At 46.3% G+C, this 20,266-nt stretch overlaps 1 protein-coding gene across 2 annotated transcripts in view; it reads right to left on the minus strand.

Annotated features, from left to right (window-relative positions):
* Nucleotides 1-20,266, minus strand: part of DDR1 (discoidin domain receptor tyrosine kinase 1) — an 87,020-nt gene that overhangs the window by 26,091 nt on the left and 40,663 nt on the right. For both annotated transcript variants that reach the window (XM_084830479.1, XM_084830480.1), the window contains exons 3-10: nucleotides 13,043-13,145; nucleotides 12,063-12,291; nucleotides 9,890-10,037; nucleotides 8,144-8,246; nucleotides 5,943-6,129; nucleotides 4,265-4,511; nucleotides 1,543-1,695; nucleotides 1,256-1,419 (exon numbers count right to left, since the gene is read on the minus strand). In XM_084830479.1, the coding sequence (XP_084686605.1) occupies nucleotides 1,256-1,419; nucleotides 1,543-1,695; nucleotides 4,265-4,511; nucleotides 5,943-6,129; nucleotides 8,144-8,246; nucleotides 9,890-10,037; nucleotides 12,063-12,291; nucleotides 13,043-13,145 (1,334 nt within the window). The remainder of the gene's footprint in view (nucleotides 1-1,255; nucleotides 1,420-1,542; nucleotides 1,696-4,264; nucleotides 4,512-5,942; nucleotides 6,130-8,143; nucleotides 8,247-9,889; nucleotides 10,038-12,062; nucleotides 12,292-13,042; nucleotides 13,146-20,266) is intronic.

Here is a 20,266-nt window from a genome sequence, read left to right on the forward strand (position 1 = left end):
GGAAAGGGGTTCTCTGAGGGTAGGGTGTTATAGGCCCATTTCTCCATCAGAAACCCTAAGATTATCCTGGCTACCCACTTTACTCTCCTTCACACTTCAAACCAAAGATCTACACACACAGCTGGCAAGTCTGGGCTTAGATCCTGCCTTCAAAAGCAATTCTTTACATAAAATGTAAAATTCCATGCCACTGCACTAGCCATGCTTCCTTCAAGAGAAGCAGTAGAAACTTAGCTCCTCTCTACTTGCATCTACTAGGTCCAATCCCCCACCTCCTTTCAAAGATCATCAGAGGCATTTCATTTCCAGCCAGTGCCACCAGCACTATTTTTGCCCCTTCTCCCCCCTCCCCCGCCCACCACCTCCAATGTGTCAATGCTTCAGAAGCCCAGCCCTGGACTTGCCATCTTTTCCAAAAGGGAGCTCATCATTGCTCATCTAATTATCTTATTCCAAGAATTCCCAACTATGTGCTGTGAGAGAAACTGCTAGGGTGCGGTGAGAAACTAATTCAATAATGCAAAGGTTTCTGTGAGCCCAAAGGACCCACCCACAGAAGGGAGTCTGCCTGCTGCATCCCTGCATGATTTTCTGCTTTGGGCCTCTGCTGGAAGCAGACAGTTTCCCCATATCTCACTCGCTTGCTTCTGATGCAGAGAGGCAGCTGAGTTGTCCTCCCTCAGATGAGACTGCCTGCTATGTATCTGCATGAGTCACTGACCTGGGCTTATCTCCTTCCAAACCTAGCTTACACATCCAGATCATAAATGCATAGGAAGCATCAGATGATTTGTCCATCTAGCCTGGTATTGTCTGCTCTCACTGGCAGTACCTCTCCAGAGGTCTTTCACATCACCTGTTACCTGGGTTGAACCTGGGAGCTTCTGCACGCAAAGCACGTGTGCTGTCACTGAACTACAGCCCCTCCTTGATTGCTGACATGCAGGAACAGAGGGTGGGTTCTTCTACAGGTGGGTAATTCTTCCCCAACATGGCACCCTCCGGATGTTTCGGACTACAACTCCCACCAGCCCCAGCCAGCATAGCCAATGGTCGTGGGTGATGGGAGTTGTAGCCCCAAACATTTGAAGAGCGCCACCTCGGGGAACGCAGATTTTTATGTTGCTCACTGCCCAACAGAATCACAGAATAGTAGTAGGGTTGGAAGGGACCTACAAGACCACTGAGTCCAATAGTAGGGTTAATTACGGCACTGCTTGCAGAGTACTTCTCCCCCTGACCCCGCCTGGCTTACCTTCCCCAAGATCTTCTGCCAATATTGCCGCCAAAGGATGAGGAATATCACAACCAACAGGAGTAGGATGATGGCCACCAGGCACCCAATCAGGATGGAGGTGTTGCTGTTATCATCCTTTGCGATGGGCTGGCCTGATTTCGGCTCCCCTGGACTCTCAAGGTCTTAAAGGGGAAAAACATAGAAAAAGAAATTTAATTGAGACCTCCAAACTCCAGCATTTTGAAACAGGTAGTACTATAAGGGTGAGAAAATCAGCTTTGTTGTCAGCTTTGCAAATGACTCACCTTGGAGCGTGAAGTTTGAGTTGACACCTGCTTTTTCATTTGGTGCAGAACCCAGGGCTGGGGAGATTGGCGTGTCGTGGCCAGAGGGGCGAGGCAGCACCACTACTGGGGGTCGGTGGCTCGAAGCAGAGAGAGAGGGGTCATCCACAATGTCTGGAAGGTAAGGAAATGAAATGATGAATGAGAACAGAGCAGGAAAATATTGGATACAATAATGGGCTGTGGAAGAGCAGGAGGGAAGAACAGAAGGAGGACATAGTAGGATAGTATGGCTGAAACAATAGGTTTGGAAAGCCCAGCCATAGCTTCTGTGCTGCAAAGTGGTGGTAGGAGGGAAGCATCTGCAAGGGAGAAGCGGAACGCAAGGGGAAGGCTGCTTAGCCCTTCCCCAGTTGCTGCTTTTCCAGAGAACCCCTCCCCTGCCTCTTTTCCCCTAGTGTGGGGTTTGCCAAGTCAAGTGTGGAAAAGCACCGGGTGGGAGGCAGGGTTGCAGGGGAAAAGATGAGGACAGGGTTAAGCATCCCTGCCGCTTCTCCTCTCCAAGAGACTCCACAGTCCACTGTCACTTTGCAGGGAAGAAGCAGCAGGTAGGCTTCCCAGACAAGCAATGGCTGCCAAATATAGGGAGAGGAAGGAAGGAAGCAAGGAAGAAAGGAAAACATTTCTCTCTGGACAGGAGATGTTATACCAGCTTTGCCCAACCTGATGCCCTCCAGATGTATTGGACTGCAACTCCCATAATTCCCAGCTAGCATGGCTAGTCCAGTTGTGCTGGGCTGCAATTTCCATGAGTTGCAGTCCAATGCATCTAGAAGGCACCAGGTTGGTGAAGAGACTTATTAATTCATAAGTCACAGATTTAAGTCACAGATTATCTAGATCCATTTCAATTGGGCTTCAGGCCTGGTTTTGGAACGGAAACTGCCTTGGTCGCCCTGTGGGATGACCACTGCCGGGAGAGGGACAGGGGGAGTGCGACCCTGTTGATTCTCCTGGACCTCTCAGTGGCTTTCGATACCATCGGCCATGGTATCCTTCTGGATAGGTTGTCTGGGTTGGGAGTTGGAGGCACTGCACTACAGTGGTTCCGCTCCTGCTTGGATGGCCGATTCCAGAAGGTGGTGCTGAGGGATTATTGCTCTGTGCCATGGCAATTGTGCCATGGGGTTCCACAGGGCTCTATTTTATCCCCCATGCTGTTTAACATCTACATGAAACCGCTGGGGGAGGTTCCGGAGGTGCCATCAACATGCGGATGACACCCAGCTCTACCTCTCTTTCTCATCAAAACTGGGTGAGGCAGTGGCTGTTCTGAATCAGGGCCTGGGCACGGTAATGGACTGGATGAGGGCTAATAAACTGAAACTCAATCCAGACAAGACGGAGGTACTGTTAGTGGGTGGTTCGTCTGCCCGGCTAGGTGATATTCAGCCTGTTCTGGAGGGGGTTGCACTCCCCCTAAAGGATCAGGTTCGTAGTTTGGGGGTGCTGTTGGATCCAGAACTGTCACTTGAGGCACAGGTGAACTCAGTGGCACGGAGCACTTTTTATCAGCTTAGGCTGGTATACCAACTACGCCCTTATCTGGACAGAGATAGCCTAGCTACAGTTATCCATGCTCTGATAACTTCTCGTCTGGATTACTGGAATGCATTATACATGGGGCTGACTTTGAAAATGGCCCGGAAACTTCAGCTGGTCCAAAATAGGGCAGCAACATTATTAACAGGAACTGGCCAACAAGATCCCATTACGCCAGTACTTTTCCAGCTGCACTGGCTGCCAGTCCATTTCCGGGCCCGATTCAAAGTGCTGGTGTTAACATTCAAAGCCCTTAACAGCTTGGGGCCAGGTTACCTGAAGGATCGCCTCCTCCCATATGTGCCTGCCCAGACCTTAAGATCATCGTCAGCAGCCCTTCTCCGTGAGCCCCTGCCAAAGGAAGTAAGGCAGGTGGCTACTAGGAGGAGGGCTTTTTCTGCTGTGGCACCCCGGCTCTGGAATGAGCTCCCTGGTGAGGTTCACCTGGCACCTACATTGTATTCCCTTCGGCGCCAGGTGAAGACCTTTTTATTTTCCCAGGCATTTTAGCATTTTAGCTTTCTAAACTTTTAGCTTTGCCGTTTTAAATTTGTATTTTAAACTCCTGCACTGCTGCTAGGTTTTATTGTGGTTGTATTGTTATATTGTGGTTTTAATGTTCTATATATTTTAAATTGTTTTATTGTGTGTTGTTTGGTTTTAATTTTTGTGAACCACCCAGACAGCTTTGGCTATTGGGCGGAATAGAAATGAAATGAATGAATGAATGAATAAATAAATAAATGAATGATCAATGTAGACTATAGGTAGCATTCAGCTGTGTCGAGCTGGAGCTGCAGGCTTTAATCCGTTAATCAACTAAAGATTCCTCAACGAAGGTGACCAGTGCAGAATAAAAATTGCCCCTCAGTCACATGAAGCTGCTTTCTTCTGAGCCAAGCCCATGACCTCTGTAGCCCAGTAATGCCTATTCTGACAGGAAAAGGCTCTCCATGCCCTCCGACAGGGATCTTTCCCAGCCCGGCTACCTGAGATCCCTTGAATGGAAGGATGGGCTCCACCCTGTTCTACGGCGCCCGCCCAGTTAAGAGGTGGAACTGGCAGGATTCTGTGACTGAGGACTCTTGAAGGCTTCTTCAATTGGCCCCTGCCCTCAGCCAGTCAACCAGTCCCAACTCACCAGACAGAAAGGCTATTTCACTGAAGAGCATCCACTCCCCGGCAAAGTGAAAATGGCACTGGACGAAGAGGCCAAGCCGCCCATCCAGGGGCACGGTGAGGGAGCGGGCGCTGGGGTCCCTCACGTCCACTGCCAGTTGTTGCGAGATGGCTGCGGGCTCCCAGGCCGTGGCCAGGCTGCGCTTGAAGTGGCAGTCCACCTGCCGGAAGACGCTCACCCCGTGCGTGTGCATGTTGTTGCAATGGACCTGGAGGGGTTGAGGTGGAACAGGAGAGATAGAAGGATGAAAAGGCAGGGAGGACACAGATTCATTTATTTATTTACAATATTTATGTACCGCTCCACATCAAAGATTTCAGAGTGGTGAACAACAACATAAAAGAATAAAACCCCATAATTAAAACAATTAAAACATTTTAAAAGAACAAATTCCAAACTTAATAAACCACAGCTGCTCACTCAGGGAAGGCCTCTCGAAATAACAACGCCTTCAGGAGGTGCCAAAAGCAACACAACATTGGCGCCTGCCTGACCTCTGAAGGCAGGAAGTTCCACAGGAAGGGGGCCACCACACTGAAGGCTCTTTTCTTGGTGGACTCCAGCCAGGCCATGGATCCATGTGGAACCACCAGGGATAGATGACAGACAAGCTCATTCCTCTACCATTCTATTCTTCATCTACTCCTACACTTGTGTGTCCCGGTCCACACCCATCCACCACTACAGCCCTATTCAGGCATTCGAAACCTATGGGCAAGCAGAAACATGTGGGGCTAGCCCCAGGCACTTGAAGTTGCCATGTGTGCCAACTATGCCTCTTCCTGGGTGGTGCATGATTGGCTCCATCTGAAGGGAGCCACCTTCTGTGCACATAGAGTTTCCTCTACAGAGACTAGAACACTGATTGGCCAGGGCCTCTGTCTCCGTATTGGAAAACCTACACATATAGAAGAGAGACTGCTACAGACTGAGTTGATAGCCCATCAGGAGGGTTTGTGGCTGCCCCACATTGCTTTCAAGAGGGCAGGGCTAACCCCACATGCTTCTGCTTGCCCCTTAATGCATTCAGTACCTACTGGTACTTTCTGAATAGGACTTATACTTCTGTCCTTTCCCACCCTTGAGGCATCCGAGCCACAAAACTCCTCATTCTTATACAATCTGCCTTTCTGTAGTTTAAACCTACAGTGCTTTTTGGTGTATACTAATTATATAATTTACAGTGAATGTCTGAAATGACTGAAAATAGTCAGTGACTATTAAAATTTGCATGTGATTGTTATAATCCCAGATGAAGTTTGTGGCTTTCTGAAAACTCAGGGATGCACAGGTGAATCCTGACAGTCACCTAAATGCAACTGTCGACATTCACTGGTATGTGTCCAAAAAATTGAAAAATATTTATCCCTTTGCAGATGGATTTTGTGAATGCCCAAATGTTGATAGTCATCAAATTTTGGACATTCACTGTTCTTCCCTTCATATACTTCTAACAGTCCTAGAGATCACCTTCTTCCATAAGTTGCATCTATTCATTTCATTTCTTTCCCCATAATCTCACTTCCCCAGTCTTTAATATCAGGAGTGGTGTCTTCCAACAGGGTCAGTCTGTCATTCCTGTCATTCTGTTTATGCCCAACAAATCTTTCCAGAAGGATGCTCAGCTATTCCCCATTACCTTCATGTAAGTGAAGGCTCTGAGTTGATCAAACTCAAACTCCATCTCAACGAAGCCGGCAGGAAAAGAGCTGTTCCTCCAGCCCACGTAGTCATATCCTGGCCAAACACGTAGCTCTTTGGTTTGAGTGAAATCATCCAGGCCTACCACCCCATCAGTCAACTGGCCAAGGCCCCCAAAGTGCAACCTGTGGTTAGAATGGAAGCAGAGTTACAAGAAAGTCAACAAGAGATGGGGAGAGAAATACTGTGGCATCTCATACATTACGATGTTATTAAGTGGCAAATCATGGGTTAATTAAACTATGATTTGTGGGGACACAAGTGCTGCATGCAAACTGCTTCCACTTTTCAACAGCAACCTATAATCAGCTCATTGGTAGGTTGTTGGTGTGACATCCCAACCGAGACACTTTGGGTTGTTTGTTTGATTGATGAAAACATATATCCTGCCCTGCTGGTGCAAAAGCACTGCTCTGAGCAGTTTACAACATTTGAAGATTACAATTTCACAAGAACAATATGAAACGACAGGGTCAGCAGTTAAAACCAAAACGTAAGAAAAAAATGATCTGCCACATCCAAGAAAACCCTGCCAGGATAAAATAACCATCAAAAGAACAGCAAGAAAGGGGCCCAAGCACATTTCATGGGGTAAGGTGTTCCATAATCCAGGTACGCTATTGAGAAGGTGCTCTCTCTCGCTCTCTCTCTCCCTCTCTCTCAAATATGCCTCTATCCTAGGGGAGGCTGCAGAGAAGAGCTTCTTCTTATGATCTTAGGAACCGGGCAAGAGGAGGCAATCGCTCAGATATACTGGATCCAAGCCATTTGCAGCTTTAAAGGTTAGAATCAACATGTTGAATTTTGCCCAGAAGCAAAATGGCAAACAGCGCAGCAGTTGGAGGATTGCTGCAACATGATCCTATGTGTGTGCTTGTAGCTGCATTCTGGGCCACCTGAAGCTTCCTAAGATAATTCTAAGGTATTATTTATTTATTTCATTTCATTTCTATACCACCCAGTAGCCAAAGCTCTCTGGGTGGTTCACAACAGTTAAAACCACAGAATGTTGTATAAAGCAATATAAAATATGAAAGCTTAAAAGTACAATATAAAAGTACAACCAGAATAAAACCTAGCAGCAATGCAGAGATTTAAAATACAGATTTAAAACAGCAGAGCTAAGAGATTAGAGTGCTAAAATGCTGGGGAAATAAGGTCTTCACCTGGTGCCAAAAGGAGTACAACATAGGTGTCAGGTGAACCTCTCTAGGGAGCTCATTCCACAGCCAGGGTGCCACAGCAGAAAAGCCTTCTTCATGGTAGCCACCCGCCTCACTTCCTTTGGCGGGGGCTCCCAGAAAAGGACTCCTGAAAGATGATCTTAGGGTCTGGGGAGGTACATATGGGAAGAGGCGATCCTTCAGGTACCCTGGCCCCAAGCCGTTTAGGGCTTTGAATGTCAATACCAGCACTCTGAATTGGGCCCAGACAGGTAACCCCATGTAGAGCGCATTTCAATAATCAAACCTGGATGCAACTAAGACTATTGTAATATGAAGCTAGGAATCTCTGGGCATAATTATTTAGTTCCCTCCTACCACTCAGTCCCACCCCTCTCTTCTTTCCCCCTTTTCCTCACAGTTATCTACTTCTATACGTCAGATTACCCCGTGAGCTTCAGTGATTTGAACCCCACATCTATCCATTACATCACCCTGCTTTGGCACAAACTGACCCCCCCCCCCCTTTGGTGGATTCCCACAATCAGCAAGCCCATCCACCATCTGATCAGCTGGGAATTTTCTTCCTTTTCTCCTGGGAGACAAAAAGATGGTCTAATCACGACCTTCTGTGTCCATAGATGACAGAAATGTCAAATAAGCCAGCTATCAATTGCCATCATCGTGTGACTTATCTGGTCATCTGAATGACTGGGCCTTCGAAGCTGCAGTTTCAGGCCAGAACTACCATGTGTGAGGGCTACCCAAGCCCAGCATGCAACAATGGACTAGGGCAGCCTTGCCCAACTCGGTGCCCTCAAGATGTGGTTGGATTACAACTCTCATCATCCCCAGCTATACTGGGGGCAGGGGCACATGTGTAACACTGGCTGGCGATCACGGGAGTTTTAATCCAACCAGATCTCGAGGGCACCAAGTCAGGGAAGGCTGGGTTCAAGTATGTTCACTCACTCACTTGCTGACGCTGTGTCCGTCGTAAGTGGAATCGTTGAGGTTGACGGGTTCTGGGACTAGCGGCATGACCTGGCCCAGAGGGGCTGTGTACGACTGAAGGCCATCTGCGGAAGGAGACAAGAGGGCATCACACATTCAAAGGGAGACCTCCAGCTGGGAACGCAAGTGGGTGGAATGTCTCAGGAGGAGAAAGCTTCATGCATGGCAAAGGCATCTGGGTATTTGGAGCAAGCTTGAAAGGCCAGTGCAGAATGTGGTAGTAAGTAAAATAGGAACATAGGAGGAAGCTGCCTTACACTGAGTCAGAATACTGGTCCGTCTAGCCTACTGTCATCTACTCCAGCCCGCCCCAACCTGGTGCCCTCCAGATGTCGTGGACTTCAACTCCTATCAGCCCCATCCAGCATGACCAATGGTCAGAAATGATGGAAGTTGTTGCCCCCAACCTGGAGAGCACCAGGCTGGGGGAAGGCTGGACTGCTCTGACAGTGGCCCTCTCCAGGGTCTCAGGCAGAGTTTTTCCCCATCCCTTTACTACCTGAACTTTTTTTAACTGGAGATGCCATAGATTGGAGCCAGGATCTTCTGCATGCAAAGCACATGCTATGCCCCTGAGCCATTAGGGTAGATATATAGCAGGCATAGTGTGACCTCTACAAAGTACAGGCTGGGAAGTTCCTGGTTCAAGTACTGCCTCAGCAAGGAACTCACTGGGAATAGAGGAAGCTGCCTTATACCACTGGTGCATCGACCCTAGTTGACGCTAACTGGTGTGGCTCTCCAGGGTTTTAGGCTGTAGTATTTCCAGCCCTATCTGGAGAAGCTGAGAATTGAACCTGGGGCCTTCTGCAGGCAAAGCCACTGAGCCACAGCACCTCCCACTGATTGATTGATTGTATTTGTATACCGCTGAAGCTCTCTGGGCGGTTCACAAAAATTACAAACCACATATACAAAATAATAAAAACATAATCTAAATTCTTTAACACAAAAAATGTAAAACAATTTTAAACAGCTAAAACAGTCACAGTAAGATACTGTAGAACAACTGACATAAATGCCCCATCATATGCCATCAAAACCTGGTGCCAAACCATGACAGAGTTGGTGCCAGGCGGGCCTCAGTGTGGAGAGCATTCAATAATCAGGGAGCCACCATTACGAAAGCCCTTTCCCTTGTTGCTGCAAAGGCTGAACACTGGCTCAATCCAGCCATCGTGTCAAAACATTCATTGTGGTTTCGTGCGATGTCTGAATTGACAACTCATCGTTTGGAATGGACTGGAAAACCAGAATCGGAAACCATGCTTAGCGGAGCAATTGACAAACCAGAATTACAGCCTCTGAGATAATTCAGATGCAAACCCACCGTAAGCTTCTGTAGCATGGAACAGAGCAAGAAGTATTGGGGAGAAGCTTGTGGGGAAAATGATAAGCTACATTGATTGATTTATTACATTTACATCCCACCTTTCTTTGAAGGAGCTCAACGCAAGGTACATCATCTTCCCCCTCTCCATTTTATCCTCATAACAACCCTGCAAGGTAAGTTAGGCTGAGAGAAGGTGACTGGCCCAGGGTCACTCAGTGCGCTTGATGGCTGAGAGGAGATTTGAACTCGGGTCTCCCCAATCCCTGTTCAGCACTCTCGTTGTTATATCACACTGGTTCTACAGGTATACATGAGTGTAAGAGAAAGCTGAATGGCACTGTAGTATGTCAAGGGTACAAAGGTTGGTTCGCTCACCTTTCCAGACACAGCCATACAGCTCCACACGCAGGCAGACACTCATGACGCGGTCTGCACGGGGATAGAAGCGGACATACCGGGCGATGATGGGTGGGCCCAGATCCTTCAGTACCACATCTTCTGTATTTTCATTGCCCGAAATCACCTAAGAGACAGGCACTGTCATTTCTCAAGAATCTGGAGAGTCAATTCTACATTTTAACACCGCGTAAAGAAATGGCACATAACCCAACATATCTGCCTGGCTTGCTAGGAAAACGCCTCTCTCTGTATTAGACAGAATTCCAGTCCACACTGAGAGGTCAACCTTTCTCTGGGCTGTCCCGCTTCAGAATGTGCCTTGGTGGCTAACAAGATGGAATGTTTCTCCATAGAAAAAAATTACTTCCACATAAAAAACTGGCAGGTCGGCAAGAAGAGTTCTAGCCTAGCCTGTTCCCTGTCATGCTAGATTTCTATCTGCAAGGATTTGTTTTGTGGAGAGGCACATTCCCTCATGTCAGCCCCCACTTGCAGTCTGAAACAGGGATGGTCCAGAAACAGATTTCCCACCTGAGTGAGAACAAGACATTAGTAATCATATGATCGGCACAGCTTTCCATGCATCTAGGAGCCTCAAAGACCCACAGAGTGAAAAACAAGGATCCAAATGAAGATGTTTGACACTCCCTACCCCACCCCAACAAGTATTTGTGACCCCCCTGACAGCTACTTCTCGAAGGGAGTCCTGGGGAAATGTTTGCTTTTAGTTCATAAAGCATGTTTCTAGCTCTGATGGAGATGGAGGAAAACTGGCAGTGGTGGTAGTGCGGTGGGGCAGAGGACGACTGGTAAATTCTTTTAAAAAGATATAGAAACAGAGGAGATCAAGAGAGGGGATGGGGAGGAGAGAGACTACCTTAACATCAACATGACACAATTTTTCCTCCCTTCCCCTCCACACCTATCCCCCTTCCCCGCCAGCCCCACAGTTAAACTTAGAATCATAGAATCACAGAATAGTAGGGTTGGAAGGGGCCTACAAGACCATCAAGTCCAACCCCCTGCTCAATGCAGGAATCCAAGTCAGAGCATCCCCAACAGATGGCTGTCCAGCCTCATCTTGAATGCCTCCAGTGTGGGAGAGCCCACCACCTCCCTAGGTCATTGGTTCCATTGTCATATTGCTCTAACAGTCAGGAAGTTTTTCCTGATGTTCAGCTGGAATCTGGCTTCCTGTCACTTGAGCCCATTATTCCATGTCCTGCATTCTGGGATGATCAAGAAGAGATCCTGGCCTTCCTTTCTGTGTCAACCTTTCAAGTACTTGAACAGCGCTATCCTATCTCCCCTCAGTCTTCTCTTCTCAAGGCTAAACATGCCCAGTTCTTTCAGTCTCTTTTCATAGGGCTTTGTTTCCAGTCCCCTGATCATCTTTGTTGCCCTCCTCTGAACCCTCTCCAGCTTGTCTGCATCCTTCTTAAAGTGCGGTGCCCAGAACTGGACACAGTACTCCAGACGAGGCCTAACCAGCGCTGAGTAGAGGGGAACTAATACTTCACGGGATTTGGAAAATCCCAAAATAGCATTTGCCTTTTTTGCAGCCACATCACATTGTTGGCTCATATTCAGCTTGTGATCAACAACAATTCCAAGATCCTTCTCGCTTGTAGTGTTGTTGAGCTACGTATCGCCCATCTTGTAACTGTGCATTTGGCTTCTTTTTCCTAGGTGCAGAACTTGGCATTTATTCCTATTAAATTTCATCTCTCATTGCTCCTATATTCAAAAGCTTCCTACCCCATTGGTTAACACTTAAAAACAAAGAAACAAATTGCTTCAAACCTTTAAATTATTTTATGAGAATCCGTCTCATTTCTGATTGTTGAAGAATTTAGTTTTTTTATTATAGGATTTATTTTCTTAATACATGCGGAGCCTCTGCGTTTCCCCCCAGTTACATCATCATAGTCCATCCTATAGATGTTATTTGTCTGTAGTTTTACATTTTAAGGCACTCAGTGCCTTGGTCACTGTCACCTTTAACCAGTGACATTCCAGCTTAGTCTGGCATTTGAGCTGATGAGTAGCTCTGCCGTGGATTCCGCTGAAGCCACACGTTCCGCCGGCTTCCCAATTCTCATTGGCTGCTGCCTTTGCCTTTGCTCATTCCGCTCTATCTCTTGCTTACCTCGTTGCCCCACCGGTCACGCCAAGGCATCCAGCGGTGCCCATCACGGCTGTAATGGAGCCGGTACGCACGGGCAAACTCCTTGCCATGGCCGCTTGCGTGCCGACCCTGCGTCCCCACCAAGGTTAAGAAGTGCAGCTGACGCAGGTCAATCTCCAGGTACTCAGCGTCATTAGGGTACACAGGTCCTGCAGGGCACCAGGCTCCATCCCCCTCACTCAGCGCCAACCTGGAGAGCAAGAAGGGGGAGCAGAGAAAGATGGTTAAAATTTTACAACCTTTCATCAGCATCTAATGATTGATAATAAGGAAGAGAAAGCTTTGGAAAGGCCTTTGTCATGCAAATGAGCATTCTAGTTAAGAGCACCTTTATAAGCCCAACACATGTAAGAGTCAGTGCAAGCTCCACAGGTGAAAACTGTCTATGGTCTGGCAATTGCCTATTAGAAATCATATGCATATGTCCAGCAATTAATTTCTATGAAGACAAATAACATGGATTACAATGGCATACAAGCAGGGCATGTGTGTTCTGCAAGTATATTGTACAACTGCAAAATCCTTACTGGTACGGACTCAACTTTTACTTTTTTAAAAATATAAATAAATGCCAGGTTTCTAGCCCTTAAGGCTGCAACAATTGTCTTGAGAGTAAGCCAGCAATGTAATTTCTGGTGAAATCTCAGAAGCTGGTGTGTGTGTGTGTGTGTGTGTACATATATATACACATACTGAACGACATTTCCAATTGTCAGAGAGTGAGATTCAGTGCCCCTTGCAACTTTTTGGTTATGCTGAAGAAAGCATGCAAAAATAAGCAAATATGTGTGAACTGTACACATGATGCAAGCTCATTTGCAACATTCAGCTTTCATTGGCACATATTTTTTTTAAGTTTTTTTTTAAAAAAACACACTGGTTAAAGTCAGGCATGGGTGTTCAGTTAAGCTCAACATTTATGGTTTAAAAGCTATGATCACCTGCTGTGTTTAGCGGCAGTTGAGTCAGACCATGCACTGGACGCTGAGAGGGCCTCATCTGGGATGGTACGATCTTGCATGCCCAATGCATAGCGGCACTTTGCTGTAAGAGGGAAGAAAAGTCAGAGACTGAAGAACATTCTCTAGTGAAGATCCCCCATATACATATCTCTCTGTAACAGTGTCAATGTTATTTTAATATTACTGGTAATGCATCTCATTGAAACCAATGAAAAAAGTAAACCATAGATTACCTAAGTCCTAATGCTTTAAATATATTAATTTAATTTGTTTAACGAAATACTAATAAAAATTAAAAATAAATAATAACTCAACTTCCTCATACATCGTTTCTACTATATAAATTCAAACCAATGAAAATAAGGAGTGTGTCCAAATGCTATCCTGGAATTGATCATTCCAAATGCTTTCAATGGGACTTGTGGCCAGACCCGTTACCACCAAGAGGCATGCCTGGGCAGAAGCTGGGGCCCAAGCACCTTGGGAGGGTCCACCCTTGACATAAGCCCTGTGTCTCCCTTCTGTGAAATTGTTAGAATTATTTTGTACCTATATATTTGGTGCTCTGGCACCGAGTGGCTTCCAGATTTGCATTTGCCCCCAATCCCCTGGCAGTTGAGTCATCCTAGAGTATTATTGGGGGGGGGGGGGCGGGGAGAGATGGCCGCCAACATAGAAACATGAGAGCCACACTTTAAAGCACAATCGTATGCATGTCTACTCAGACGTAAGTCCCACAGCATTCAATGAGGTTTACTCCTATGTTACTCCCAGCCTGGGTAGCAACCCTATACACTCCTGGGAGTAAACCTCACCAAAAACAGTGAGACTTGCTTCTGGATAAGCACTGCATGTATCGTCCTGCATGTCATGATTCAGTTTAGCAGGGCTGAGGCCCTTGTTTGGAGGACTGTCCAATCTCCACTCCTAAGCTTCCAGTCTATGGCCATCCCCTCTTCTACATACCTGCATTGCTGCTGGCTGGGGATGATGGGAATTGCAGTCCAAGCCATCTGGAGAGCCTTAGGTTGGGGAAGGCTGCCTTACACAATATCATAAAGGAATGCAAGAGAGTGGGGCTGGAGTGCCAGCAGCCACTGGTAACAGCTGCAGGGCCGGCTTCACCCCACAAGCAAACCATGCAATTGCCTATGGTGCCAGCATTCCACCCCCCACCGCTGTGATGGATATGCCTTGGCGGGAAGGCCACTGCTGAGGCCCTAGGCTTTTGCAGGAGAATCACAGAGGCCACTGAGCAGCTCAGCAGCTGGGTTACATTCCCCAGCATTCCAAAGCCTTCTGGGTTCTACTGGTTGCCCCAGGGCATAGATTCCGATGGAAAGGGCAGGAAGCAGCTAAGTGAAAGTGTGGAGAAAAACAGCACAATTGAATGTGCTATTGTTATGCTGCTCAAGATGTGAGATGGCACAGATTTCAATTTGCCTAAGGCAGCATCACTTCAGCAAAGGAGATGGTTACCTTGTCGTGGTGCTGAAGCTTGAGCACCTCAATGACGTCATGAGCTAAACCGTGAAGGGACACCCAAGACGGGAAGGTCATGGTGGAGAGGTCAGACTAAATACAATCCCTGGGGAAGGAAACAGCAACCCACCCCAGTATTCTTGCCATGAAAACTAAATGGATCAGTACAACCAGAGATATGTCGGTATACCATCGGAAGATGGGACTCCCAGGTCAGAAGATGGTCAAAATGCTACTGGGGAGGAACAGAGGATAAGTTCAACTAGCCCCAGATGTGAGGACACAGCTAGCTCAAACCCGAAAGGACGGCTAGCAGCCGATGGTGCTGGTGGTGAATGACGAATCCGATGTTCTAAAGATCAACACACCATAGGAACCTGGAATGTAAGATCCATGAGCCAGGGCAAATTGGATGTGGTTATTGGGGAGATGTCAAGATTAAATATAGACATTTTGGGTGTCAGTGAACTGAAATGGACTGGAATGGGCCACTTCACATCAAATGACCACCAGATCTACTACTGTGGACAAGAGGACCACAGAAGAAATGGAGTAGCCTTCATAATTAATAATAAAGTGGCTAAAGCAGTGCTTGGATACAATCCAAAAAATGACAGAATGATCTCAATTCGAATTCAGGGTAAGCCATTTAACATCACAGTGATCCAAATATATGCCCCAACCACAAATGCTGAAGAAGCAGAAGTAGATCAGTTCTATGAGGATCTGCAGCACCTACTGGATAGTACGCCAAACAAAGATGTTATTTTCATTACAGGAGACTGGAATGCTAAGGTGGGTAGTCAAATGACACCTGGAATTACAGGCAAGCATGGTCTGGGAGAACAAAATGAAGCAGGACATAGGCTGATAGAATTTTGCCAAGACAACTCACTGTGCATAACAAACGATTTCTTCCAACAACCTAAGAGACGACTTTATACATGGACTTCACCAGACGGTCGACACCGAAATCAGATTGACTACATCCTTTGTAGCCAAAGGTGGCAGACATCTATGCAGTTGGTAAAAACAAGACCTGGAGCTGATTGTAGTTCAGATCACGAACTTCTTATTGCACAATTTAGAATCAGACTAAAGAGAATAGGGAAGGCCCACAGATCAGTTACATATGAGCTCATGAATATTCCTCATGAATATGCAGTGGAGGTGAAGAATAGATTTAAGGGACTAGATTTAGTAGATAGGGTCCCGGAAGAACTATGGACAGAAGTTCGCAACATTGGAGGCGGCAACAAAAAACGTCCCAAAGAAAAAGAAAATCAAGAAGGCAAGATGGCTGTCTGCTGAGACACTGGAAGCAGCCCAAGAAAGGAGAGCAAAAGGCAACAGTGATAGGGGGAGATATGCCCAATTAAATGCAAAATTCCAGAGGTTAGCCAGAAGAGATAAGGAATTATTTTTAAACAAGCAATTTGTGGAAGCGGAAGAAGGTAATAGAATAGGAAGGACAAGAGACCTCTTCCAGAAAATTAGAAACATCGGAGGTTAATTCCAGGCAAAAATGGGTATGATCAAAAACAAAGATGGCAAGGACCTAACAGAAGCAGAAGAGATCAAGAAAAAGTGGCAAGAATATACAGAAGATCTGTATAGGAAGGATAATAAAATCGGGGACAGATTTGACCGTGTGGTTAGTGAGCTAGAGCCAGACATCCTAATTATAGGGATGGGGGAGAATTTCTCCCTGAAACTTCGGGGGGCCGAGCGCCAACGCATTCGGTCCTCCGAAGGTTGTTCGGGGAGAAATTCTCCGCCCCCCCACCCCCCGCCAGGATGGGACTTACCTTTCACGAATGTCCCTCCCGGCGGCGGGTCCCGGCGGCGGTTCAGCAGGTCTTCGTCAGGGGCGGGGGCGGCAGCCGATCTTTCGACCGGCTGCCACCGCCGCCATTACAAGCAAAGTAAAAAAAAAACACGCCCCTGTGATAGGTAAGCATTGCCCTTATTTTCGCCGTAGTCTACATAAATCTTTACATAGACTACAGGGACCAAATAAAGAACGTGAATGGCGGCTCCCTATGGGGGCCGCCATTTGTGTACGTGCTTTTTTTTTTTTTTCAAAGTCACCCGTGATAGGCTATGTGACGATTAACGTAGCCTATCACGGCTGACTTTGCAGATCTAGCCATGATAGGCTACGTTAATCGTTACGTAGCCTATCACAGGGGCGTTTTTTTTTTTCCCTTTTGAAGTTCGCGGCCGGGGAGACGGGGCGCTTCTCCCCGGCCTGAATTTCGGCCGGGCGAGGTGGGAAGCCTCCCCCCCAGCCTGAATTTCAGCCGGGTGAGGAGGGAAGTCTCCCCCCCTGGCCTGAACTTCGGGGGGAGCAGCGAAGCGCCTCCCCCCCACCGCGAAGCAAGCTGCGAGACCAGGTAAGTGACTTTCATGCACCCCTAATCCTGAAGAGTGAAGCTGAATGGGCCTTAAGAAGCATTGCTAATAACAGGGCAGCAGGAGATGACGGTATCCTAGCTGAACTGTTTAAAATCTTGCAAGATGATGCTGTCAAGGTGATGCATGCCATATGCCAGCAAATTTGGAAAACACAAGAATGGCCAACAGATTGGAAAAGATCAACATATATCCCCATACCAAAAAAGGGAAGCACCAAAGAATGTTCAAACTATCGCTTATTTCACATGCCAGTAAGGTAATGCTCAAGATCTTGCAAGGTAGACTCCAGCAATTCATGGAACGAGAATTGCCAGATCGACAAACTGGGTTTAGAAAAGGCAGAGGAACTAGAGACCAAATTGCCAATATCTGCTGGATAATGGAGAAAGCCAGGGAGTTTCAGAAAAACATCTATTTCTGTTTGTCTGTGTGGATCATAACAAATTATGACAAGTTCTTGGTGGTATGGGGATACCAAGTCATCTTGTCTGCCTCCTGAGGAATCTGTATAACAACCAAGTAGCAACGGTAAGAACAGACCACGGAACAACGGAGTGGTTTAAGATTGGGAAAGGAGTACGGCAGGGTTGTATACTCTCACCCTACCTATTCAACCTGTATGCAGAACACATCATGCGACGTGCTGGGCTTGATGAAGCCAAGGCTGGAGTGAAAATCGCTGGAAGAAACATTAACAATCTCAGATATGCAGATGATACCACTTTGATGGCTGAAAGCGAGAAGGAGCTGAGGAACCTCATGATGAAGGTGAAAGAAGAAAGTGCAAAAGCTGGGTTGCAGTTAAACCTCAAAAAAACCAAGATTATGGCAACCAGCTTGATTGATAACTGGCAAATAGAGGGAGAAAATGTGGAGGCAGTGACAGACTTTGTCTTTCTAGGCACAAAGATTACTGCAGATGCTGACTGCAGCCAGGAAATCAGAAGACGTTTACTTCTTGGGAGGAGAGCAATGACAAATCTTGATAAAATAGTTAAGAGCAGAGACATCACACTGACAACAAAGGTCCGCATAGTGAAAGCAATGGTATTCCCTGTAGTAACCTATGGCTGAGAGAGCTGGACCATAAGGAAAGCTGAGCGAAGGAAAATAGATGCTTTTGAACTGTGGTGCTGGAGGAAAATTCTGAGAGTGCCTTGGACTGCAAGAAGATCAAACCAGTCCATACTCCAGGAAATAAAGCCAGACTGCTCACTTGCTGGAATGATCTTAAAGGCAAAACTGAAGTACTTTGGCCACATCATGAGAAGACAGGATACCCTGGAGAAGATGCTGATGCTAGGGAAAGTGGAAGGCAAAAGGAAGAGGGGCCGACCAAGGGCAAGATGGAAGGATGATATTCTGGAGGTGATGGACTCGACCTTGGGGGAGCTGGGGGTGGCGACAGCCGACAGGAAGCTCTGGCATGGGCTGGTCCATGAAGTCACGAAGAGTCGGAAGCAACTGACCGAATAAACAACAACAAAGGCAGCATCAAACCTTGGGCTGCCCCCCCCCCAACAGCAAGGGAAAGTGATGGGGTCTTGGGGATTAGAAAGAGAAGGCGGAAAGGGGGGGTCAGTGGACTGGTTAGAGGGATAAGGCACTTCCCTCTCCTTCTTCTGCCTCCTTTACTTTCCCTCTGCAACCTCTATTATACTAATACTGATCTCTAAGATTATGAGACAGGGAAAAACACCTTCCTCCCTCCCACGCTATTCATAGTTTTATAAACCTTTATCATAAGGGCTAGACTAGCCATGCATTTGGCTAGACTAGCCAAAGGTGAGTAATTCAGTAAGGGGAAGTGAGGCGACTGGTGTAGTGATGGATCTCTCTGTTCCTCCCCTGCCAGTCCACTGGACGGAAGGCATTTTTTTTAGTAGCCTGTTAAGAGGCTAATAGTAATAACCTGGGTTTCCATGCTGGCCATGGAGGAGGGGGCATCCCTTCCAATGCAGCCAGCATGGAAATGCGGGCTACCTGCCTCTTAGCAGGCTAGTAAAAATGTTTTCAGGTGAGCTTATGTACAAGGTTGCGCTAGATTATGCAAACAATATTGTTTATCCTCTCCCTTACGCAATCATCACTTTTTATACACTTTGATCCTTACTATATTTATTTCTTATTAATTTCTGGTTACTACTAAAGCTGAACAAAAGCTGGGAGTCTTTTGTAACATTCAAAATGAAATTATCGGCAAATGCTTATTATTTTTTAATTGCAGACAGGGTTTGATATATTTTGATTGCTAAAAACAAAACAAAACCCTAAGGTCATTGTATTATAACCAATATATCATGTTTGCATCTCTGTGATTTTTAGGCATCAAAAAATCAGAGAGAATATTTGGGGGGCAAAATGTGGCAACAGGTTGAACTGATCTGAAATGTTGTTGAATTAAGATTTTGGCCAATACTCTGAAAAGTTCTCAAGAAACATAATTACAATAATACTGCCATTTTGAAGCTGACAGTTAGGGTAAGGAGTAACTGTGAAAGGTCATTTCCTGCTAGGATGGCCAGACACAAAAAAGAACAGGGCTCCTGCACCTTTAATAGTTGTGCAGAAGAGGTAATTTCCATAGGTTTAGCTTGTCATGCAACCTATACCTGCTGAAATTTTCTCTTCTATACAACTATTAAAAGTTGATCTCTTTTGCATCCAGTCACCTTACTTTCTGCTGCCAGTTGCTTATAAAGCTTTAAAAATATCCTAGACCTCTAAAGATTATTGGGCTCTGTTGCGGGCGAGGTGTTCTTGCTCCCTCCAACCTAAGTAACATGTAGCAATTTTTTAAAGCCAAATTGTTTGAACCAAAAAGTGAAAAGAAAAAAAAAAGTCACCCTTTTGAAAATCCAAGAACCAAGATTTTAGAAAAGGGGCTGTTTTCCTACCCATAGGAAGCAAAATATTTAGTACTGGTGTGCCAGTGTCATGCAGAAGAGGGCACTCTAAACTCACATAAGAGAGAAGGATGCCAGAACAGAAATTGAAAATGCAAGGATATACTTTACTAGAGTCAGGCTATGTGTTAAATATTCTGCAAACTTTCAGGTCAACAATCTCTTGTGTGGAATACTTAATATTGTCTGGAATATTTAAAATGGCAAATTCCATACTAGAGGTTATTAGGAAAGACACCAAGAATAAAACTGCAGTATTAACCTGCCTTCATACATAATGATGGTGTAGCCACATTTGGAATACCGGGTACTGAACTGGTTGCTCCATTTCAAAAAGAGCTTTCACCAAGCTGGAAAACGTGCAGAAGCAAGCAACCGAAATGACTGGACTGGAGCA

This window comes from Heloderma suspectum, chromosome 2 (genome assembly GCF_057233095.1).
Source record: "Heloderma suspectum isolate Gila_16-S chromosome 2, 16-S_ref, whole genome shotgun sequence".
NCBI classification, from domain to species: domain Eukaryota; kingdom Metazoa; phylum Chordata; class Lepidosauria; order Squamata; family Helodermatidae; genus Heloderma; species Heloderma suspectum.